At 41.6% G+C, this 25,261-nt stretch overlaps 2 protein-coding genes across 21 annotated transcripts in view; one reads left to right on the forward strand and one right to left on the reverse strand.

Moving 5' to 3' along the window:
- Window positions 1-709: 709 nt before the first annotated feature.
- On the reverse strand, window positions 710-25,049 carry BEND6 (BEN domain containing 6). 16 transcript variants are annotated; one of them, XM_056344553.1, is made up of 12 exons: window positions 24,430-24,570; window positions 21,949-22,109; window positions 20,800-20,953; window positions 15,117-15,221; window positions 11,695-11,923; window positions 11,437-11,582; window positions 10,836-10,934; window positions 10,288-10,465; window positions 8,621-8,838; window positions 7,096-7,288; window positions 5,206-5,344; window positions 710-2,708 (listed from the first exon to the last, which is right to left on the reverse strand). In XM_056344553.1, the coding sequence occupies exons 5-12, from the start codon at window positions 11,888-11,890 to the stop codon at window positions 2,441-2,443; spliced, it is 1,437 nt and encodes a 478-aa protein (XP_056200528.1). In that variant the 5' UTR covers window positions 11,891-11,923; window positions 15,117-15,221; window positions 20,800-20,953; window positions 21,949-22,109; window positions 24,430-24,570; the 3' UTR covers window positions 710-2,440. The 16 variants fall into 16 exon arrangements, with proteins under 16 accessions (XP_056200528.1, XP_056200525.1, XP_056200523.1 ...); XM_056344550.1 differs by having other exon boundaries at window positions 20,812-20,953; window positions 21,909-22,109; XM_056344548.1 differs by having other exon boundaries at window positions 21,909-22,109.
- Window positions 24,987-25,261, forward strand: part of DST (dystonin) — a 303,289-nt gene continuing 303,014 nt past the window's right edge. For all 5 annotated transcript variants that reach the window (XM_056344537.1, XM_056344539.1, XM_056344546.1 and 2 more), the window contains exon 1: window positions 24,987-25,167. In XM_056344537.1, coding sequence (XP_056200512.1) covers window positions 24,987-25,167 — 181 coding nt within the window. The remainder of the gene's footprint in view (window positions 25,168-25,261) is intronic.

A 25,261-nucleotide genomic window follows, 5' to 3' on the forward strand; every position in this document is an offset into this window, starting at 1 on the left:
TGACTATTTTAAAGTAAAGGAATGTACCACTGATGATAAAGGATTGTACTCTGAATAATTAGAAAAGATAAGGTGAGCACCTGAAGGAGATAAGGAGACCATGAGTCAGGAAATCATTGAACAAAGAAAGTTGGAAGGTTTACTCCACCTAGATCCTACCTTTTAGGAACAGAATGATTAGGTGTCAAAATCAAATGAATATGTATGTAAAGATGTTATAACCTCTCATGAAAACTGTATAAATTACCTGACTTTTCACTGAAAACTTTGGAGCTAATTTGTCTGGTGCGAATCGGCTAGCTCCCCAACATTGCATGAAATAAACACCTTTGCTGCTTAAAAACAGAATTTGTCTCTGAGCAGTTACTCTGTGCCATTTTGGCATCAAGTGTGATCTGCAGTCCACCAGCAACAGGGAGAGCAGCCGCTCATGTTTGGCTCCATGTACCTGCCCAAGTGCTTCTACACCTCCTGAACAGCAGAACAGCTGCAGCTGTTCAGTATCAGCTGTGACAACTTCAAGGTTAGAGAGCACTTGTAAGGCAGGCCAACCCCTTTCCCAGCTAAAAATTATGAGCTTTACAGAAACTGGCTTCAGAACAGTTATTAAAGAGGGGAAAAAGTGAACAACCTTACATGTTAGTGTACAACAGGGGCTGATACAAGAAAAAGCCCAGAAGACAGCAAGAACAATAAAATAGAACCAAGACATAGTAATGTTTCATTTTATTTGATAGAAAGTTGCTTAAAAAATATGATTAACTATATACATTCTTATATGCTGTACATACAATTACATATACAAAATGTACATAATAGCATCATCTGTTACATTTGATAGATGGTAGTTAATAACCAGAGATAGAACTTACATAATATTTCATGCCTGTTTTCATCCTGATCCTATCTGCAAGGAACTGATAGATATGAGAGATGAAAAAGGCTAGCAGATCACTTAATTCACAGCCCAGCCCACACACAAGTCTTCTCCGCAGTGCGTTTTATTAGTGTATTGTTCTAGTACGTTTAGGTTTGTAGCATTTCCCTTTAAAGGTATTCGGCTGCTAACCTTATCTTCAGATTTTTTTCCTGGCATTCACCCTAATATTATTTCTAATTTATTTCCTTAACCTCCTGAGTTATAAAATCCTCAAATCTAGCTAGGTTTCTTTAGCTTTGTTGTTTGGTTTTTTTTCCATCTTGACTCCTTAGTTGCTTGTTTGCCATGTATGAAATAGATCTAATTATTAGTACTCTCTGTTCTGGGAGAAGTACACTCAAGCATGAAAGGTATAATCCAAGTGTTCTCTCCTTCCCATGCTACTGGCACACTGTAAACCTGAAATCAAGTCAGCAAGGAAAAAAATGTAGCTTCCCTCCTCCTCCTCAGGAAATCACAGGGTGTGTGTCTGCCAGCTGCTCCCTGGGACCAGTGGTGTCAGGTCTCAAGAGGAGCTGTCCAGTTACTGGGATTTGTATGGTCCCAGTCCCATGAGGAACACTCTACCTGTACACTCTAAGCTAAGAGGTAGCATACCAAAATCAAAGCACAGGGAGTAGGGGATGGCAGCTCTGCCCTTGACTAGTAATTTCCAAGAAATTGTCCTCCATTTCCCAACTGGCAGGATCAGGCACCCTTATCCTATGGACCCGATGTTCAGGGAATAAGACTGAGTGAGGGCTGCCAAACCAGCAGAGTACCAGCAGCAGAAGGCCTGTGAGAAGCCATGGCCTCAACAACCAAACAAGATATCCTGGAGGACTCTTCCCTGAGGGAAGGGAACATGGCTTCCTTCATTGCCTTTCCAACTTTCAGAGATTAAAAATGAGCTGCTGCTTTCCTGCAGACATCTTGAGAGCTGCAGTTTCATTGCTCTAAGAATGATTTCTTCTGTCCAAGTTACCAGCACCTTTAAATATCTATTTTATTTCTTCTTCTCTGCTCATGTGGCACTGTGCTTTCTAACCCTGTGCTGGCCACAGTCTTCATTTCACTAGGAAATTTTTCTATTCTCTTTTCATACCTATCTTTTTGGTATTAATATGCAGTATCTTTCTCTGATCAGTAAAGCAGTTTTCTATCAGCTGTCAAGGTGAAAGCAAGGGGATTGAGGTTCCTCTTACACATTCTTTTGGTATTACTTTAAATAATGTTTTTTTTCTAACTAAGGGGAACTCTACTTATATTCTTCAGAACAAGTTTATATTTTTAATGACTGCATAACATGCATATATTTGATAATACCTTGAAGCCAAAGATATTAATATGCCCTCATTTTTTTCTAGTCTGTGGGATTTTGAGTAAATGGTTCTCAGGCTTCTATTCTGCTTGCAGTATCTCTGTCCACTGTTGCTAGGCCATTTAGGTATTATTTCTTTTCTATTTTATACTACTCCTTAAGCGCCATTGAGAATTTGAACTGGTGTGAAGTACCTTCTGTTATTCCTTGTCTGAATTCCTGAGATCCTGTCTGCAACCTTGGTTGGGAGAGGGTGCAGGTGAGCTTCTGGCGAGATGAGACTCCACCTTAGAAGAGGTGGGCTTGAAACACTCCTGCTGGCCTTGTGGGGTGGGAGGTGGAGGAGTCAGGCGGCTGTCGCTTTGCTGAATTTGGGTGTTAGCAGCTGGTGAATCATCATCCTGCTGGTCTTGTGTACTGGGAGGAACAGCCGAAGAGATGATGCCCTGAGGAGCAGCTGTTGAACCACTGTTGAGACAATTTGTAACTAAGGTTGAGATCCTAACATTAAATGTGCAATTGCTACTGTTCTTAGTCTCTGAGCAGGAGAGTTTGTGTATTAGTTAGTTTTCTTCATTGACACATTCCCCTTTTCCTTGTTTCACCTCAGCCTTATGGATCAGAAATGGTGACTTGCCTGTCTCATTGGATTAGACTCCAAATTCCTTCTCTTGAATTGTAATTGCATTATGGGAAAAGGCAGAGAAGGTGGGCAAGGAAGGAGGAGCAGCAAGGGAGGAGATAAAAATTGCAGTATCACCAGTTTTAAAAGTTAGTAACTTGTGTGTAAGTTGTTACTAAAGGTACCACACAACAGGATTTTCTCTTGACCTCTCTCTGTACTTCATTGCTGGAAGGTGAACTGAAGGAGTAACAGTGGGATTACGAGCACCTTTACATTATCCTGATTTTCTTACAGAGAAAACTGGTATCTGAGTTAAAGGAAACACTGTTGTTATTATGATTACTTACAAGATCCTTAAATGCTTTTACAGTGAGGAAATTAACAGATGTAAAATGAATCCATTGTAAATGCATTCTAATAAGCATCCATTCAAGAGGGACTATGCAGGCAATATATGCATTGTTTTCAATGGATGTTGGACTGGATTTTACATAAGCACTTATCAATAGCAGACATAAAGACATGTTTAAAATATCAAGCTTAAACTGAAAGGTCTATAGGCAATATTAAAAAACAACCCAGAGTTGTTATAACGCTAGTTCAAGATCCTCCTGTCAAGGCTTCAGGAATATTGTGTCTGTACATGAGAAGACTCAGGAATCAGAGAAATTTATGGATTCATCTGAGGAAGATAAAGATTTAAAATATCAAATATTTCTGATTTGATACTTTCAAAAAAGACAAAGTCTGTGTTTCTGTACTGTTATTTTTACTACCTGTCAAGGATAAGGGAAAATACTACAGTGAATTAATGCATACTGTATGTTACAAATACAGAGGACTTTTGTTTTACCAAGCCTTCTCATATCTAGGAGAAAAGCATTAACATAGTAAACTGTATTTTAGCCAGGCTGGTGTATTTGTTTCCAGACTAGAAAACCTGTGTATGTAGATTCTTCCAATACATATTATCTGAGTATTTCTCAAGTAGTAATTCATAGACCACTGGTGGTCCACGGAGTGCTACCAGGTGGCTTATTGAGGAATTTTAGTAGTAAAGCACTGCTACTTCTCAAACAATTGTGTTGTAACATAGTCAAATAGCTTGGGGTGGTTTTGTCTGTTCATTTTTGGGTTTTTTTTGCTGTTTTGGTTTGGGTTTTTTGCTATGAAATGTCTTACAGTTGCAAATACGGATTTTAAAACATGCGTGAGAGAACTGAACTAGGAAGAGGCAAAGTATTACTTCAGTATGGAAAGTCTAAGTAAGGGCAAATCTATTCTCCCTGTCTCGCTGATTTTAATCTCTTACCCTGTTCCTGTGGAGAGGCTGAGAGAGCTGGGACTGTTCAGCCTCAAGAAGGCTCAAGTGGATCTTATCTATATGTATTAATATCTGATGGGAGGGTGTAAAGAAGGTGGAGCCTCTTCTCTGTGCCCAGTGGCAGAACCAGAGGCAATGGGCAGCAACTGAAACACAGGAGGTGCCATCTGAACGTCAGGAAACACTTTTTCACTGTGAGGGTGACCGAGCACTGGCACAGGTTGCCCAGAGAGGTGAAGTCTCCACCTTTGGAGATACTTACCTGAACTGTACATGGCTCTGAGCAACCTGGTCTAGGTGACCCTGCTTTGAGCAGCGGGGGTTGGACTAGCCAATATATATAGGTCCCTTCCCTGCCAACCTCAACTATTCTGTGATATGTACATTCAGTATATGTGGAAATAGTGCGATACAAATAGCTGACCAACAACAACAGGGATGAGTTCAGCAATTTTAGACCAGTCTTGCTCACAAGATAAGAATGCCCATGATAAGTAAGATGTTATTAAATAATTGCTCTGCCCCAATAATTTAGACTCTTGTGGCAGTAAAAGGCTGCCAATTTAGCTCTTGTGCAGTAGTTTTATCAGTAGGCACAAAAGAGGTGTGATTTTCCTTATCTTTACTTGTGGGTTAATTGAGGCACAAGAGGTGACATGAAAATGGAATTGACGGGTCTCTGGTAAGCCTACAGAGAATAATAAGGAAAATAAATAATGCCAGATCTAAAATAGACATACTGATCAAACTAACTCCATGTGTTTTCGTCTGTATTCTCTTCCCGTAATTTAATAGCCTTGTGTTGCTTTGTCTAGAATGAACAACTTTTTTTGTACTGTAATGTTAAGCTGGGCTGCTTCTGCATTATGTACTTGTACAAGGTTATGAAAATATTTTACTTGGAAATGCATATATGAACACATATCTTCATAGTAATTTTAAGATTGCTTTTAAATTTTGTTATCACAGGGTAATATATGGAATTACACATTGCAGTCTATAATTTTAAGACTTACCAGAAGCTATGCTTCTGAAAAGCACCTGAGTTAAGATCTTTGCTTAAAATTGGCTTCTTGGTGCAATTGTTCAGTTTTTGTCCCATCATTCGCCTAATTAAAGCATCATCTGTGTTTGGAAACAACTGTTTTGTGATTCCTGCAAAATAAAGAGACAATATATATATGACCTCCAAATCAGGGAAACAACAGATGCATGATCTAAAATGCATTTCTTGCATCTTTGAAATTTCCAGTTACTTCAGTTTCAGCTCTAGTTACTCGGCTGTCTTTACATACTACTTCATAGATTTTGCATATGCCAGCTCTTGCTTTTCTCTGTGCCTTCCATATCATTGTGCCTGCTCTTGCAGAGTCAAAGGGAACTCCAGGGCCACGAGGGCTTCCTGTAGTGAATGACTGGTTTGCTCATCCTCTCTCCCTTTGGTCTGTTCTTGACCAGAGAGTCCTTTTCCTATCCTCATCACTCCTCATGCCTCTGAATTTTACAAGTTTTGTTCATTGATTTTCATTCACAGGTGATGTCTCATCCTGTAAATATTTCCCTTCTGTTTTACCTGGCTAACTTCTTTGAATGCAATGCTAACAGGACTCGACACAGGAATGCAATTCCTGCTCCCGTCTTCTCCATCACCTTCCCTTCCCTTGATTTTTCCCCATTTCCATTTCATGTTTAAGTCTTACAGTTTCCATCTTTAACTAATTTGATCCACTAACTCATTTTCTACAGTCCTGTAAGTCCCAGGCTTCCTTTTCTTTTTCTCTTGTATAATGCTGACACTTTTCAATTTGAATTCAGGAGTCTTCTTATTTCCCTTAACAGGCTCCTTTGACTTCTCTATAGGCTCCCCTTTGTCACTAAATTCTCCACAGACTCTTTCCCCAGAATCTACCTTCAGAAAAGTCCCTAGTAGAATCATAGAATCATTTATGTTGGAAAAGACTATTAAGATCCAGTCCAACCATTCTTCCCATCCCATGAAATCTTTTTAATTTTTCTTAGACATCATTCTGAAATAGTCTCATCTTGCTGCCTCTAAATATATTTCACCATCTTACATACACGTTCCTTTTCTCCCTCTTGACTTTGGGTCTGTTTCTCTAGCTAGGTTCTTAAAGAAGAGAGGTTTCTGCAACTGATAACTTTTGAAACAGCTGGCCAACTTCAATAAAACTGGACCAAGGTACAGGAATGGGAGCTAAGCTGGGAAGGGAACTGAGAGAACTGGGGAAGTCCAAGGGAATGGCAATAGGGGAGGGATTTTAGTACAGGAATTTAGGCTATGTTGTTTAAGTACTAAGCTATATGAATCCAATAAAAATCAAGCTTTATGTGCTCACAAAATACTGTTTTCTTTAAAGCTGCTACTTCTTTCCTACGCACCAAACATTTTCTGCCTTGAACCTCAGCATAAAACAAATTTTGTTTGCTTCTCTGATCGCTATTCCTGTCTTCTATACTTACTGTCTCATTTTCCCTCCAGCGCTATTCAAAATGTCAGAATTCATAACGTTCAGTAACTTCAGAATATAGCTGACATGATTTTCAATTTGATCCAAGTATGTCCTCTCTTTGCCTTCCCTTACCCATTATCACCATGCTCCAAGTTTGTCTGTTATAGATTAACCTTTCAAAGGCTAAACAAATTCACAATATCATTGCACTAGCCACTTAAATAAACCCCACAAAATTCACGTGGTAGAAATACTACTACTTAGCATCACACTGATGGTATTTGTAACAGATGGGTTAAAATGTAGCTGAAAAAGGAAATATGAAACAGCACATCACCTGAGTAGACCAGCTGTTAAGCATTACACCCCCCCCCCCCTCAGAGAAAGTCCTCTGTCAAGTCAGTGACACATTGAATAATGTTAACAAGTCATCACCTATTATTTCCTGAACTTCATTCTGATTCATAGCTGGTTTTGCCGCTTTATCCTTTGAAGAGGAGGACTTTGCACCTGTCAGGCTGTGTGTAGCCATGTATTCATGTGTATAAAGTGCTTGCATCAAGTCATTTATAAACTTTTGAGGTTTGCTCTTGTTACAAAGTGCAATCTGCCACTTTTCGATCTTGAACTGGAAAACAAAATTGGTCATAGGCATAACGGTTGCAGCTTTCTAGAAATATTATATAGTATTACCTCTGAAATATTGTTTTGATTTTTCTTTTTTAAACCACAATTTCAAAAGTAATCTCTGTGAACTGCATGCTTGAGATCAGTGCTACATTTGCATACCACTCAACATTTGGAACTATACACGCAGGTTGCTTTTTTTCAGAAGCAAGTGTGGGGCAGACTAAGGACCCCATTCATCCTAGCAAACACTTCACCGAGCAATCCTTAGTACTCACTAGTGGAGACAGAACGTGTTCAGACCTATCTAAATCCTTCCGCTTGCACTCCATGCAGACTGGATGTGGTCCAGTTCTGGTGTGGATTCTGTACAGCCTCAGGAGCATGGCACTATGCCCAAGCTAATATTCCTGCCTCCGAGCAGACATGCCTTAAGAACTGTGATGTCTGGTCCTGAGCTTTAAGAGTGACTTCTACAGGCAGTGGTTGTACAGCCTAAGTATTAGAACTCTCCTAATGGGTGATTTTGAGCTACTTCTATTAAGTAAGGCTAGGTTGCTTAGAAAATGAGGTCTTTTAATTTCTTTGGAAGATGTTTGGTCAAATTTTGTGTATTGCAATATTCAGTCAAAACATTATACCTTGGTAATTCTTAATAATTTCCTTGGGTTTTAGGACCCCAAGAATGCAAGAATGGTTTCAACTGACTCGCACGACTCAGTGCATAAGAATGTTTATGTAAATTGTGGATGCAGAAGCTGGAATTACTCTTTTGGTTACATCTTTATATTTTTCATGTACAACCTCTGTGCCTCAGATTTCTCAGTTATGCTCTGTTGTAATTACAGAGAATAGGGGAACATCTTTACTCTGTATCTACATATATATGCGTATTTCTACTTAAGTGCTGGCCAGTGTCTGGAAGAAGAGCTGAAACATACCATTCTCCATTTACTTATTAACAGTTTAAATGTACTGCTGGTATTTTTCTTAGACTCTCTTTGAAACACTACCATTCCCCTCTGGCATCCAAAACATTAGGCTGGAATTTATCCTTGGATCTCGGTATTTAATTTGCGCATCCACATTCTGCACTTAATCACAGATGTGCAAAATCAAAGCAAGTTTGAATATACCAGCACACTGAATTATGCCTACAGTTTCTCATGGAAAGAGCTTTCTATATAAAAAGAGCTCATTAGTCATGTCATCAACTGCATGATGATATAATTATTTTTACTGATGCTTATTTTTTATATTTGTTATACTATACCAGTAAAGTTTGTACTGTATACATTTTTAATTTTATGCCTAAAATTGCCTTTTAACTGACCTGTTTTTCAGTCTGTTGCTCCTCATCTTCCACGTTCAAAGTTATGGGTGAGGGGGAGTTACTATGCATAGTTGCATATGAATCTGCTAACGGATTGTTAGATGCTTTCCAAACCGCATGTGAATGCAGACTGGACATAGATGACGTCACTCCCCCTTTGAGCAGTGCTTCAGCCATCCCTACCAGTTCCTCAAAATGGGTGACTGCCTGTGGCAACACTGAAATCAAATAGAAATTGAGGGGTAAAATAGTGATTGAAGCTTTCAGACTCTTAACTACATAAGCATGTATATTTTTTGCCACTAGATTCCTGTCGTAATGCAAAAGAGCCAAAGTAGTCAGCAAAGATGCTTTAACATACTTTTCTCCTATTCTCTCCAATGTTTTCCTGCTGTTCCGCTGTCCCTGCCCATACAAAGATCTGGCCTCTCTTTGTAGAATAGCATAGATCAGTTCTCTGTAAGGCTAAGAAGAGCCATGGCACTAAGCAGGCTATTTCTTTTTTTTCTTTTTGCTATCTCAAAATCTCTACAAGTCCATAAAGCTATTGAATATGGGCTAAGAAATGTCTGATTTTTTTTCTTCAGAGAAGCTGCACAGACTGTATAGACTTTTTTCCCTTTTTTGATCTATAGAGAATATATTTTAAATAACCTTTTCTCCAAGTAATATTTATTTTAAAATATAAACTTTTGTGTCCATTAAGAAGAATCAATTCAGAGCAAAAAGGATGCAAGGGATGAAGGATCAGCAAGATACAGTATTTTTTGTAATTTAGTGATTCTGTAAAAGACTAATACAAGTGCTTAAGATGCGAGGCCAATGGACCTAGATGTGTAACAGAAGTTGTCAGACACTAACAAAATGTTTAAAAATAATATTCAAAAAGGTGGAGATGAACAAGCCAAACCAAGCTGAATAACATGTGCAATGGAATCAGGTGGGCAATTAAACTGACGAGCACTTGCAAAATCATATGACAATAAAACCCAGAGATACTAGGCTGCCTAGGGATGGTGTGATGTAGCTGACAAGGGAAGGAGCAAATCCTCTTTAAACCTTACTGATTCACTAATATTTTGAAATTCTGGATTCAGTCTTAGCTGCCCTGGGGTAAGGGACAGGGACCAGTAAGAGGGGCTTCAGAGACGACCACTAAGTGATGAAAGATTCATTTATAGAAGAACAAAATGGTTCATCTCTGGGAAAGTACTAAATTTGTTGCACCTGGAACTAACTCAGATTATCAGTAATAAGAAGGCACCAAAGTAATTAGAAATGAAATAATTCAAGAATAAATAAAACTTCAGGAAACCTAGAAAAACTGCTAATAAATAAGCTGAGTTGGACTGGTCAGTGGAGTATTTGAGCTTAGTTGATAGTTATACACAGCATACAGAAAGTTCTCTTGGGAACAACTGACAGGCTCTAGACAGATTTTTCCATTTCTAACTCTTCAGTTGCATGGCCTCCATGTAAGACAGCTTTTTTCTAAGTGCTACTTGAATTAAATGTTGCCATGTATCAAAGACTCTGATGCTAATGGTAGGCCTTGATCCTGTCAGGTGCTTGAACATCCATAATTCCCATCCAAATGGCCTCTTATAAATCAAGCTTTTCATGACCTTCAGGCTTTCCTCTTCATCAAATATTTCCCCTGACTTTACCTTGAAGCATCACCAGGGACTGCCTTAGGCGGCAGTTTTCTCTCATGGTGTCTGTCAGCTTCCTCTTGAGACTTTTTATTTTGGCACACAGTTCTACCTTGGATAGTTGAAATAAAGGCTCTTCATCATCACTGCTACTTTCACTGTACAGAAAGTTGCTTCCTGAATATGATTCCCTCTGAAAAAAAATAAAACCAAAACTGATCTAGAGCAACAACAACATAAAATCAAGGCATTAAAACAAATATTAAAATATCTGGCTAAATCAGAATATTCTTTTTGTACACAAAATGTATAAAGACTCAGTGCATTTTAAGAACAGCTGTTACTCAACAGAGCTACTACCATTCCTATTAAAATTAAAAATGGAATGTCAGTGTAATATGTAACTGTTAGGTACTTCTCTCTCTGTTCTCCAATCACCAGTTTTCCAAGGTAGAGTCTTTAGAACCATTAACTTCACTAAAAAGTCTTACACCCCCCTAAAAAAATATATTTCAGTTTGCTTTTGCTTAATACATTAAAATTGCTGAAGATGGGATGTTTACCTGTTTGTTAATTAAAGATGTTTCAAGTTGAGTCAGGATGTTGGTAGGAGTAGATGCCTGCAATGATTTCTTTCTTTTTATATGCTTCATCATCTTCCCCTGCAAACAAGAGCATAATAGTGCCCTTGCATTCCTATGGAGCCTTTCATTACAGTATCTCATGGTATGCCATAAATTTTTATTCTCTGTGCACTTGACATTCTTCGTTAGTATTTTTGAAAAATAAGTTTGTAACTTTTAGTTAAGATTTATGTTTTCTTTCCCCACATTTTGTGGCTGCACATCTCAGCACAATGCAAAACTCAGAAAACCTGGTCCCTTCCCTTTCATACACAGTAGTCAGACTTCTGTCTTATGGGAGAAAATGTAATGGAGTGACAGATCACCCAAGTTTTGAATAACACTTTTCTCTTTAAATAGCAAAAGACAAAATCTATTGGTCTATCTAATTACTTTGACAGATTATTGTGCTAAGGTACCATGCAAAGACTGCCTGTATTCCTTTACTAAGGATTATATAGTGAAGAATCAATAATTACAGTCTATTTCATTCCATTATGGGTCTACCACTATCAGGCACATAAAGACAGCAGAAACTCACCTGTTCTTTATCCAAGTCACTGTCCTCACTTTCTGAGAATATCATTTCTATCCTCTTCCTCTTGCCTTTTCCAAGGACTTGTATTTTTGTAATTTCATCTGCTTGTAATATCTTTTGCATCATTTCCACCAGCTCTTGGGGGTCATCTGAAGTGATGGAAAAAAAAGGCCAAAACACAGAAAACCAGGTAGCAATACCTTACAGCTAGATTAAAATTTCATATCAGACAAATATCCAGTGCTCTGGAACTGCACTCACCACTCATGTACACAACTCTCACCAGATGCTTTTCTGTCTTTCTTTCTCCCACAGGCCAGTTTACTAGCACGTGCTCATTTGGTTTCAGAAGTCTTTCTAGCTCATTGTCATCACTGGGAAGGTCCTGTATCCACGAAGTCTCTCCGATTTGCAGTGAATTATCATTTACAAAATCAAACAGTGTGAATTTTTTCATTGTTAAGGGGTTTCCTTGTCACACAGACACTGCCTGCAGGATGTCATAGGAAAAACAGCTGTTACCATGTCATGCTACAGGAATGTTACAAGAATACTTGAAAAAGCCTCAAACAACCCTCCTATTCCTGGATATTGGCAATTACCTTGTCTGCAAATATCCTGAATAAGGAAGTGAAAACTAGCCAAGCAGCATATTAAATCTCCCCTGAAAGATGGGAGACGGTCTGCTCAATACATGTACATCAGACATTTGCCTCCAAAACTATGCACTGAAAACAGCTTTCACTCACAGAGCCCTTGCTTCCGTATTACTACCATGCCTAATCCATCTCCTGGCTGGCATCTCTATTACTACTACATTTGCCCCAACAAAAGTTTTCAGTCCAACCTCTAACTAAAAGATACTGGTGTGACAAAAACTTTCCCTAGAATGAAGGAAAATACTAGCTATAACATGCTATTAAGAGGGATGTATAACTTCCAGGGCTGTATTAATCATGTCACAGGCAGCAAGATGTACAACTGCAGGCACAGAAAACCAACGCGCAACAACCCAGGACAACTGACTGGTATGACACATTCTGGCAGTGGAAAACTTGACATACAAAAAGAAATGACAGGCTGAGGACTGGAAGAGAGCTGGACTGCTTCATAAAGAGTAATAGCAGCAAGAACACAAACCCAAATATACAGCTAAATCCCTTGTTTACATAAGAACACTACTTTTAAAGCAAAGGACCATTTCTGGGCTTTTTAAAGCACTGAAGTTCTACACTGGGAGAAGGGAACAAGTCATACTTTGTGCTTTATTTTTCTAATTAAGCTGATATGCCTTACACAAAGGTATGAAATACAATATACATTAACGTCTACTGGAAATGTAACCGGTTCATTTGTTTCCATTATACTCAGAGAAGGCGTTTTCTACTTTAAAACAAATAAATAGAAAACCTGATTTTGTCAAACCTTGATCTTTCCAGCAAACATATGGTTTAGTTTGTCATTTCGTAGAGGTGAAGTCCTTTTACAGAGCTGAAAACTCATGAATTCCGAGATGTGACAGTGTGATTTGTGATTTACTTGGCCTCAATCAGTCGGAAGCAAATCTAGTGCCTCATTCAGAGGCTGTCAAAAAGGTAGCTCAGAGCTAGGAGGGGAGAATTATGCAGGGCTATTATGTCAAAGTGAGAAAGTCTGGCTGCAGTGCTCTAAGCAATGTCAATTTGTTTGCAGCAGCCCAACTCACCGCTATTCACCATGTCTCTGCTACACCTCAACAAAGCTGGCTTTCCACACAGGGCTGAACTTGTTAATTCGAAAAAAAAACAAACCAGCTGTGCTCTCATCAACATGTTTACTGATACAATGAGGCAAGTGGCATAAGAAATCACCATTAAAGAGAGTATTAAATCATGCTTTTATGCAGAATATGTTGAGTGTGATAGCAGTAGGATTGTTAAGTACTGCCCTACTGAAGAAAGAGGACTGCAAGAATTCACATTAATTTTCTTTAAAGAGAGTTAGAAAGAACGGGAAACGTCCGTCCCATATAAATTCTGGAGAGGAAGCAGCCTGAATATCTATGCCTAGCATGAATCACTGGAGGCATCATTCTGCCACTGATCCATTGCGAGTGGACCCTCATACCAGACAGGGATCATTCAACTGAATAAACATATAGACAAAGCAGAACCTAAAGAAAAGTTTCAGCACTGATCTCACTAGGGGTAGGTGAGGTCCAAAATGAAATGGCATGTTTGTCCGAACAACGGTATACCAGATAATGCTTTTGAGTATATACCTCAGCTTACCATTTCTCATGTGGCATGAAGATGTTAACTTCTGCCTCCTCTGATCAACCCAGCACAGCGATCCCCATCACCCAGTTCTTCAGTTCTCAACTGGAGTACTTTGAGCTTTCCCCTCCTTGACCCTTGGCAGTTGCGAGCTACTTTATTACCCTTCTAAAAGCCCACATAAGATCAACAGAATTGCAGCAAAATCAGAGCTGCCAGTGTGCTAAGACTAACAGCCGATTGACTGGCTTCTGTATTTTTTTAATGTTTCCCTGTAGTCCTCTAACAGTCTGTATGCTCTCATTTTCTATTGAGATAAATATGCCCTGAGCCATGGGACGTTCTTGTGGTCTGCCCTTGTACAGGGTCAGCCAGCCAGCCTGGGATTTCCAGGGATGCACTGAACACCCAGGCTGCTCACAGCATGGAGGGCAAGTGATGATTCCCCACCCCACTGGGGCTACTCACATCCAGGCTGTGCCAACACTGCGCACATCAGTAGTAAGTCCGACAGCTTTTGGAAAGTATCAGACTTGCGTATGTGTTACACAGCTTAATGAAGTCAAAGGACATGTGGACTTGTGGATGTGTGGAGCCCACGACAGCAGCCTGGTGCCACTGGTAGACACTGTGAAGCACATGGCCAGCAAAACCCCCTGCAGTGTTTACACCAGACAGGAACCTGGAGCCATGAAAATCCATCCTGCCACTCACAGCTGGGAACAATTTTTACTATGGTCATGGCAGGACTTGGAGCCCAGCAATTTGTCTACATTATCTATAAAGCTTTTTTGAGCTGTCAAGATTCTTGCCTGTGGTGGGAGGGTGTACTAGTAAACAGCTAAACTGATTTCACCAAGAGACTTAATAGCTGCCAAGTTAAAATATAAGCTACATAGGATGCTGAGAGAAACAAGGAATAGATTTCACAAATAGTCGTGGAGGAGGGATGGGGTTCATCCACTCCTTTAGCTCCTGCCAGGAATCCAAAAGCCTCCTGGCAGCTTTTTGAGGCTTATGCTCAGTCGTGTTGCTCCTGCTGCTTTTGAGGGGACCAAAGCAGGAAAGCAGTTGCGGGGCAGCAACAGCAACTGGCCACGTCCCCTCTCCTCTGCTGTGGCTCTGCTGGCCATCAGCTCAACTGCTTGCATTACAGAGAAAATGATGAAATTATGTTGCCAAATAAGAGGAACAGAGTGCGATAGTGGATTGTTAGTATTTTTCTGCTATGGAGCTACAGCTTCAGCTCCTGCAGTAGACATTAATCAAACTGTGTCTTTTCACAGAATTTATTGTGACAGTCCATGGGCCCTGGGGATAATACCTAACTGTCTGCTAGCATCGTCTCTAGCCAGTGATTAAAGAAAATGGAAAGATAGAACAAAATGTCTCTAATGAGGAAAAGGAACAGCAAAATACTTCACTTACTGGAAAAGAAGTCCTGCAGTGTTTTCTCATCCTGTTTTCCCACTGGAGTCAATGTGAACCTTGTCCTGATTCAGGACTGCTGAAGATGCCTCCCTCTAAAATGTTCTGTTTGCCAAGACAGATCAAAGGCAAAATATACTGTATCATCAGGGAAAAAAGGTATCTTGGGGAATGAGATTCATCTTACCAAACCACTACTGCCTTAAAAGCGAGAGGTTGTCTAGCCACATTTGGTTCAGTCACTGCAGAAAGAGAGGTGATTCATCTCACCCTAAGACACGTGTCTAAAAGAGAGTAGATGACCTACTGTCTGGGAGAGCCTGTTTCTCTCCACTGACTATTCAGTGACTATACAGGGCTAGGTATGTCTCCTTATAGAAGCTGGCTTGGTCCAACCTGTCCTATATAAGCTTTTTCTATATTTGAATGGATTTTGAATAGTAGGGTAGATTCTAGCAGATCTTCTGCTATAGGGAGCCAAAAGAATGGAGTATGAAGTCTCTTAAACTGTATTTGGTTCTCTGTTTCAGATCCTTCTAACACAGTTCTGCAAGTCATCAAGTAAGCTTTCTGACACAGAGTGCTTTGTTCAGTGGTTTAATTGGCAGATATATAATTGTTCACAGACATTACCCTGTGTGCAGCTACCAACCACAGAGACAGAATTATATGACCTTTGGAAGCCACTGATGTTTTGCAAGTTACTTAATTCTGCTATATTCTCCATTTGAAAACACTAGCTACACTGAGAAGTAGGGAGATGGAAATTTATGATTTTTCAGTTCTAAGACACAAATCTATCGTTTCTTTTTCTAAAAGCAGGTAATTTGTAGAGGGTAGGGGAAAAAAAAGAAAGGATCATTTTATCTCAAAGCTCTGCAGAGGAAACACTAATTGGACTATTTAATTTTTACACATGTTAACACCTCACATTCTGCACAGATGCTACAAATTTGCACAAAGAATATTGTTACTAAGCAACCCAAAAAAACAGAACAAAAAACCCTCCAAGAACCACAAGAGTCATTTAAAGACACATCTCACCCTTTGACTGACATAGTCTGTTCCATTCAGCCAGAGAGCTGGCAGATGGCATGCTGAGATCATTATTTCTCTTTCAGTAAATGCAGTGTAAAGTATTACAAATTTACAACATGAGATTGTATGCCCACTCAACGGGTCTGATTCTGCCAGCTTAAAACAGGGCTTTGCCACTGATTTCAGCAAAATAAGAAACTGTACCACAACTGTGCAACACAGATCTATAATAAAGTACTAACATTTTATATTATCTATCCTCTAAGTTCAGGCTTCAGTAATCCCAGTTTTCCCTGGAAAAAACCCAAAACCCAACCTTTACTGGGCTAGAAATTCATCTACCTCAAGCAAAACTATTTATTTCCAATTCAGCATAGTAAGTGGTAGTCACAGGTTCGGTTTGTGTTACTTAAGACTGGCATTTTACACTGAACTTGTCAGGACATTAAACACAATGTTGGTGTAAAACTCTTGGGCTGCCCTGAAGTCTCAAAATTCCCAGTTCTCTGTAGCAAGTGTATGATAGAAAACATGAGCATATTTAAATGTTATATGCCCTGTTGTGGGCTCTCATGTTATTCCCCTGAAACCAGTGTAAGATTTACTAATGATTTCAGTGGAATTAGGAACCGTTGGAAGAATGCAGAAGTGTTGTTACTGCTCGAAAGATTTACAGTGTGATATCTTAGTCATTTTATGGGAAAATATGACTTGAAAGCACAAAGCTGCTGCTCTCAGCTGAGAAATACAGCACACAGATTTTCCAGAATCATCAGTATCACTGTGTTCCAAATTCAGCTGGAAATCTGGGGGAGCATCTATCAGAACATTGCCGTAACTTTCAGCTATAAAGGCTAGAAATGATCCTGCTTGTCTTCCAACATGAAGGATAAAAACTACATGATTTTTATTACTGATATCCAACAGGTCACTTCCTGACCGTAGATCGCCGTCCTGGTGTGATTAGCTATGAAATAATCTAAGACACTTTTCTAAGAAGTGATGCTATTCATGGTAAAGCAACATCTTTTGGCCTTACTTACGCAGATTGTCTTGGTGACTTCAAATCCTCAGCAGCATTTACAATCTACATGATTATAGACAGAATTGGGCTCACACCTTGTCCCACACGCTAACAATCTGTTTGAGTAGCCCAAGGAATTAACGCAGCCATTACTGTCTTTCACAGTAGTGCCCTCCAAGCTGTGACTGTTAGCAACCTAGAAGTTCTATAAAATAATATTAATTTCTAAATATTCCAAAGCCCTTATATCAAAAGCTTGAAAAGGATTGTTAGAAAAGGTCCAGTTTTTGCATCAAACCATTGATTTTATTTGTAATACCAAGTGATAGGAAAGGTTGAATAATGAATTTATTTTAGTATGTGTAGAAGTACTACCATTTTGATCTAACTAATAATTTATTCAACCAGAAGTGAAACATGGTATTCATTTTAATAAATTTCAAGATAGCAACCTAGCATCATTATTGGGCTTTCAGTATTGGATTCAGTTCCAGATTAAGATGCTTACACTTAGGTGTCACTGGTATACCAGGTATCTAAGTTACCACTGTAATCACTGGAGATCTAGGGATCCATTTGGCTTCCTAAACATAGATGTTTAGCGCCAGTGTCCTCTGGTATTCTGCTTGGCCTTCAGCTGCTACTCCAGAAGTGCAGATCTCCCACAGGTCTTTTATCGCAAGTGCTGTCCCTTTGGAGATGTCTCAGCCTTGATCAACTCCAACAGTTGTAAGAGTCAAGCCCCTATTGAACACAATTAGAGCTCCTTGGAGAGCAATTTAGCTTATTTCAAATGCTCTAGTGCTAATTCAGTTGCCTAAAAATAAATGCGTAGTGCAATCTAAGATACCATAAATTATTACACCTGGCCTCTAACTGCCTCTTCTGATGGGCACATACCTCCTATAGGGCCTAGACCCTCTTGCAGGTTCATGAGGGTGGTTACTAATTCCAGGCACCTCAAATGGCCCTAAGCACTTATTTAGGGAAGAGAATTGTTCTCTGGGCACCAATGACTGAACTGAGTTTAAATAGGAGCTCAGATACCTCACATGCCTATAAAACACATACATTTTTTTATCTGTATTTTAATCCCATACTTAAGATTCCCATAAAGATAACAAGATGCCAAATAACAAGATGTAGGAAGTTATCTTAATTCTACATCACAGATTAGTATCTTTATTAAACAGCTATTTCACAGCTGACAGATGGAAAACTGATACCCACTTTGATCTGCTTGTTCTCAAATGCCATGCTCAACAAAATGTATTATACAGACCAACAAAAGCCAGTTTATTTATTGAACTGGATAGGATACCTAAGCTACAGGAATTTGAACAGTCACATGAAAGCTCTTCCCATGCAGGTTAATATATCCAAACTCTTCGGAGAAGTAAGTAGGTAGCCTGGGAAGAGAAACAAGTCAGTGCACCTCTGCAGAGTCCAACACTTGACCACAGTCATTCTAACCTGGCTCGGGTAATTCAACGCTACGCATCTTAACAGCTCCCAAATTATAAAGGTTAAAGACCATGTTCATGGTTAGGCAGCATCATTAGGGAAAATGTGACCACATGCAAATCTGTGCTGAGGTGCAAAACCCGTGCACTTCCTCCACGTAACAGCTCAAGCAGTCAAATACCCTTTTCCTAAAAGGCTAAAAAAATTTTAAACATACTTTCCATACGCAACTAACATATTTTCAAATTGGACTTGTTCAAACCAACCCACTGACAACCTGAAGTGAGCTTATAAGATGCATCTTATTCTTTTTATAAGGTGGTGTAAGCGATCTTACATCTTCTGATAAGCTGTGCTGCCCTGAAGGTTTACTATCAGTGACATTTTCCCTTCAGCTCTAAGAGCATAGAAGTGAAATAGCAGCTAGAAAATTGCAGGCTTGAGTTCTGGTCAGTATTTAATACTCTAGCGGCATCTTAACTATCTGTACTCATATGTCTTTACTGGCTGTCATAGGTGAGTGATGACAGAAGTCATGCCTGGTTAATACTCCAAGTGCCTGCTCTTTTACTCCACAGCTCCTCCTCAATTGTTCTGCTTTTGCAGCATGTTGGTAGAAGGGAATGAACCTGACGATCTCCAGTTTTAAAAAAAGAAATAATATCTGCATTACTATTAAAGGTCACGAGCTAGAACAAGGCATATACAGTGTCCTCTTACTCCAGGGAATATTACTGCAACTAAAAGCAGTTCTGCATGCATTTAGGAGAATTGACAGAAAGGCATCTTCCCTGCAAGGATAACAACTTCAAACCTTATTAGAGCTATTTTTCCCCCTCCTGTAAAATTAAATGTCTTTTCAGCATATGTAGTTCAACCTCTTTATACATTAATATAAGAGCTGAAAGACCAGTGTTGTATATCGGTCTGAAACAATCCTTAAACAACTTCCAATTATGCACTTAAAATACTAATGAAGTGCAATTTCCTCTGGGATGCAAGGCCACGTTCAGATTGACAACTGCTACATTAAACACTGCCAAAAATGAATACAGAGCAAATTTTAACCAAGGACAAAGGGGCACACCACTGCTGTAACAAAAAAAAAGAAAAGAAGTGCCATAGGAGCTTTAGCAGTATATTTCCATCTAGGCTCAAGATCAACCTCTCTGTCTGCAAAGTCAATTTATGCCCACAGAATTCCTGCCAGCATTTTTCCAGCAACACTGTAAGCCATGAGTGCACATACTGCATGGCTCATACTCTATTCGATTTACATTCAGTCTAATAAACAGATGGAATCAAAACATTCAAGCTGTGTGAGTTGATGAACCTGCAAAATAAGGACAATTACCTCTACGTATATAGAGAGGCAGGAATTTGCTTTTACGCGGTCACATAAGACACCTGCAGATGGCAAAATGTTCTGGTCATGGAGGGGTCTAGTCTGTAGCACTGGAATCGCACAGATTGGTCTTGGATAAATTGTAACAACCTTTACAATTTAGCTTCTCTTTTCAAAGGATCCGAAATAATAATACATATTTACCTAATTTCCAGGATACTGTGAGAATTAACTAATGCTAGCGTGCCTTCCAAACATACAAACTGTAGGGAGCAAACAATTTCACAAGTTTTGCAGAATGATTTACAATAAACTTGCTGAATTCACAATGTAACATTTCACATAACAGATTTTTTTGAAATGTGATGCCTATATTGAGCGGGAAATTGTTACTCTTTCAGCTGAAGAACGCATTTTAGAAGGTTTAATCATCTACCAGAAACTCCCACAACACCTTCTCATACATCATGCTTAAACTGCTAGGAAGCACACCGAGGACAGAACACAACCCGTGAAGTAGAATATTGAGGGGGACAGTCAATTATGTCACTGAATGAAGTTGATAAGACTCTGATACTATGAAATTTTCTGTATTTACTTTCCTTGATTTTTTGGTTTTTACTGTATTTACTTTGGTTCCTGCTTGATTAGAAAAAACCTAAATATTTTGTTAATAAATATTAGATGATTAGAGAACCCTTCTAACCAGTTAAGTAGTCATTTAAGCATAAAATTTTACTTAATTATAATTAATTAGTAGAATCACATTCCTTAGAGCATACCTACACAGCAGTGAAAGAAAATAATCTTACCCTTTCACTTACTCAGCAACTCTTCTGAAATCGTATCATGTGCCATCTCCTATTCCTATGTCCACATCACCAGATCTAGCATGTGACCTTTTTCTTTCACCTCACTGATACAGGGATTCTTATAATTGCAAAATGAGGTCCACAAGGCCTGTATCTGTAGGAGCAGAGAGGTGCCTTTACAGAGTTGTGGAATGCCCTTGAATCCCATGGCTCACACTGGGAGAGGTCAGCAGATCTCTGCAGACGCAGTTTCTCTACTCAAAATACTGTCATATTTTCTTTTCACCATTTTTTTTTTTGTCCTTTTAGCCTAGCCCACGGTACTTAGCTAGGATTGTTAGTTTCTTTTTAAAAGTGTTGCTGAACCTCATATAAATTATCAAGGCATATGATGCACTAGTCCATAAATTATACCGCAGTTCTGCATACAGGGAAAGGGAAAGGGAAGAAAGTGTCTCTGCCTTCAGCCTTGCTGGGCAAGGCTGCTAAGTCAGAACAGGTTATCGTGAGAGACTGGCTGAAAGAATATTTCAGGTCAACACTGCCTAGTCTCCCTGCAAGAGGGCTGCTGCTGCTACAACATACTGCCTGCTCAGCTCTTCCATTAAACTGCAGAAGTTTGACATAATTTCTATACTGTTCCCCTCTCTCATGCAACTTGGGAGAACAGGTAAACAATTGCATTCAAGAGTGACTGTAACCAGAGAAACATCCTCCTGTTCTGTACTGTCCCTTTCCACTGCCAAACATTTGCTGGCTGCCTCTTTTTTGCGGAGTCTCTGAAGCAGAACTTTCCTTTTTCATCCCTCTGCCCAAGTACTTATCGCCACCTCCTTCCTCAGCGTTGCTCAAGTACAAGGCTGCTTCCAAGCCTCCTGGTGAAAACATCAGCTATGCTCACGACTTTGTCGCTGCTCCGTTTGCCTGTGATCCCCATCAAAACAATTCTCGCATCTCCACAAAAGCACGGCCACATCATGTGTACCCTGAAATGGCAGCAGTACTCCTTATTTATTACAGGGTCAACGGCTGCCTTCTTCGATTATAAAACCCTTTTGGACTTAATTCAGCCTCTCAGCAACTTTGATCTGTTTTCTGATGTCCCTTACCATTCCACACAATGTTGTCACAGCGTCAAGACTTTGTTACCTTCTTTTACTTCCTCTTCTATGAAATAGCTTCACCTCCAGGATTCTCCTTCTGAGGTCAAATCTCAGCTGAGAGGTTTTGCTTTAACCTTCTCTCTTCATTCCTTTTCTCTTCTCTGTTTATCATCCTTAAAATTTATGAAGAGTTCTCTGAAAAACATCCTGTAAAGAAGCTTAGAGTAAAAATGCTATACATATAAAACTTCTTTTATTTGCTTTTTTTACTATTTTTTTGGGGGGAAAAAATCTACTCATATACAGTTTGCTTATTTTTAATGGGAAATAACTTAGCAGCTTACACTTTATTCACCATGCAAGCAATATTTTAACCAGACTACCAACTCCCCCCCCCCCCCCCCAGTATATAACAAACACAGAGCAGTAATGAATATAAAGCCATAGCAGCACTTCAGTATACACGTGAGACAGGCTCAGAAGCCTGGAGCAGTAGCTCTCTGAAAAATCACATGTCAGCATTTCTTGTACTGAACTGTACTCTCTTTTGCATTTGAAAAAAAAATTTAAGCGGTTGTAATGAAATTTATTTTATCCTTTTGGCAAAATATTATCCTCAGGACACCAATGCGCTCTAAGTCTTTGAAGGGAAAAGCTATAAACCTTAAACTAAGACGCTAACATCAGAGATTTGCACGTCAAACATTTCCTACGCACTGTTACCCGAGCACAATGTGAAAGTAACTGTTCCCTCTCAGTTCTCTGCCATTTACCATGCAGTCACTGCTGTGCTACATTTCCTCTACCATCCCATCCTGGAACAATAAATCAGCGCAGAGCAAAAGGTGTCGAAAAGTTTCCTGCTCCTGCAATATACTGCAGCGAAGCACTGCAGCAGGGCAGCACGTTGCCAGGAGGATCACACTGATTTGCTTCATGTTACGGTGAGGTAACATGAACCGTTTGAATAATCTCCAGGTAATCTGCATTAAAACCATTTTACTGCAGTGTACTGCGGTATTAGGAAAGATTTCAATATTGCACCACGTGATGCAATGTCAGTTCCCAGGCAGTGAGGGAGAGCTTTAAATCAAAGGCTGCGAGGTAGCAACTTTCCATTCTACAAATTAATATGACAGACTGCTTTGGCTCGCTATGTTTGCATATAGTATTAAATGATAGAAAATTCATGGAATAAAATATTACAGATCTAAAAGCCAACAATTTTTTTCTTCCTTTACTTAGCCCCCCCCCCACATGGTATCAAGAGAATCTTTGAATGAAAATGGATTTTCCTGACATCAAGGTACAGTAAAGCATTACAATGTTACTAGCTCACTGATAAATTTAGTATTCTAGAGATAAATTTTCCTGTTCTTATTTAAGCTGCCACAAATACGTTTCCCTCTCTGTCCTTCCAGGTTGCATATTGTTGTTTAATTCAAATTTGCCCATAAGCTTTTCTATATAGTTTTAAGGCAGTCATATAAAGCAGTAACATTCCAATATTATTCCACTGTTTTCACAGAGATTGTCGCTATAAAGTTTCAGAAATGTTCCTCAGATTTATAGGTTCATATCAAAGGTGCATGAAGAGAGTATGAATTTCACCTCGAATCAACCTGACCTTCCCCCGGTAACACAAGCAAATATTGCAAAATAGCAGCAGGGCGTACCTACAGCAGATGATTTTTTTGTGTTTAGTCGAATGAGGGAGTTCAGAACCGTATTTCCAAAGACTTCTGAAACAGTCTTTGAAAGCACGGAGTATCATCCAAGTAACAGCTACAGGGGCAGCAGTAGCAACGGAGATAAAGTCTTGTTACTATCTGCATTAGGAACGTGCACATGCCAGGATTTTTATGCTATATGCAACGCACCAGCTCCGGCGGCCGGTAAGCGAAAGGCACCGGGGATGACATCTGCTGCGGGACGTGGCAGCTCGCTGCAGGAAGAGGGTACACGCACGGCACCGCTCCGGAGCGGCTCCCGCCGCACCAAGCCCGGGCGCCAGCCGGCTGCTCCGGGGCCCGCCCGCGGCGGCGGAGGGCGCAGATGGCGCAGCCCGGCACGCAGGCACCGCGCCCGGTGCGCGCCTTCACGCACCCGTGTGAAAGCCGGTGCCCGGCTGCACTCCGGGCCGCCGCCCGCTGTGCCCCGACCGCTGCCGGGCTGCGCCCCGGACCCCTGCCCCGTCCCCCCCGCAGCCCGCTGCCGCCTAAGTCCCAGCATCACAAACGCGGGTGGGCACTAGGGCGCAGGTCACCCTGTCGGGCTGCATGTCGTTCACGCTTCCCACTGCGCTCCTCTGCGACCCCTCTGCCGCGACACCGGCCGCGATCAGCGCCCGGGCCCGAGGCCCGCACGCCGGGGAAACCGCTACCGACCCCCGGCCCCCGCCAGCGCGCACCGACCTGCACGGGCCATCGCCCCCGCGCCCCACTGGCCGCTGCCCCCCGCGGCGGCGGGGACAGCCCCTCTGCCCCCGGGGGTCCCCGGCCCGCGCGGGGCAGCCGCCCCCCGGTACCTCGCAGCGGCCATTTTCCGCCTCCCGCTGCGGCAGCGCCAGCGCGTGATGTCAGCGGCCGCCCCGGCCAGAGTCCCCGCGGCGGCGGGCTGCGCCGTGCTCCTTCCTCCCTCCTGGTGGCGGCGGCGGCACCGGCGGCGGCACCCTCCTCCTCCTCCTCCGCCTCCGCCTCCCCCTCCCCCTCCTCTCCCCCCGCCCCGCCCCGCCGTGCCCGCGCCGGCTGCCATGCCCCGCCCCGCCCCGCCGGTGCCCGCGGGCGCTCCCGCCGCGCTCCTCGCTGCCGGCTGCCGCGCGGGCGCGGAGGGGGAAGCCCCACCGCAACAGTCGCCGCCGCGGCGGCTGCTGAGTCACGGCCTGAATCCATCCCGCTCCTCCTCCTCCTCCCGCCCCCCTCCTCCCCCGCGCCGCCGCCTCCCGCCCGGCTGCCGGCTCCAGCAGCGCGGTGCCGGCGGCGATGCCCGCCCCGCTGCCGGGGGGAGAGGCTGCCCGGCGCTGCCCGGCCCCCCGCCGCTCGCCGCAGACCCGCGCACGCACAGGGGTAGCCGGGCGCTTGAGCCATGATTGCCGCGGCTTTCCTGGTCCTGCTGAGACCCTACAGCATCCAGTGCGCCCTCTTCTTGCTCCTGCTGCTGCTGGGGACCATCGCCACGATCTTATTCTTCTGCTGCTGGCACCGCAGGCTCCAGAAAGGGAGGCATCCCATCAAATCCGTCTTTTCAGGTCGCTCGAGGAGCCGAGGTAAGAGATGCTGCCGGTCCCCGGGGGCGGGGGGGTGGGGGTGCCCCCGGCCCGTGCCCCGGGTGCTGCCGGCGGAGGGCCGCCCTGCCTCAGT

Source organism: Falco biarmicus, chromosome 6, assembly GCF_023638135.1.
Source record: "Falco biarmicus isolate bFalBia1 chromosome 6, bFalBia1.pri, whole genome shotgun sequence".
NCBI classification, from domain to species: Eukaryota; Metazoa; Chordata; class Aves; order Falconiformes; family Falconidae; genus Falco; species Falco biarmicus.

Bases quoted from the DNA above. Each gene is read 5' to 3' on its own strand.
- BEND6 (XM_056344558.1), bottom strand. From the start codon at position 11,890: ATGAAAAAATTCACACTGTTTGATTTTGTAAATGATAATTCACTGCAA. The intron at 10,935-11,436 runs GTGAGTTTCTGC...TCTTGTTTGCAG, and splicing joins GTGACTTGGATAAAGAACAG to GGGAAGATGATGAAGCATAT. The intron at 7,289-8,620 runs GTCAGTTAAAAG...TTTGTTTTCCAG, and splicing joins AGCAACAGACTGAAAAACAG to TTCAAGATCGAAAAGTGGCA.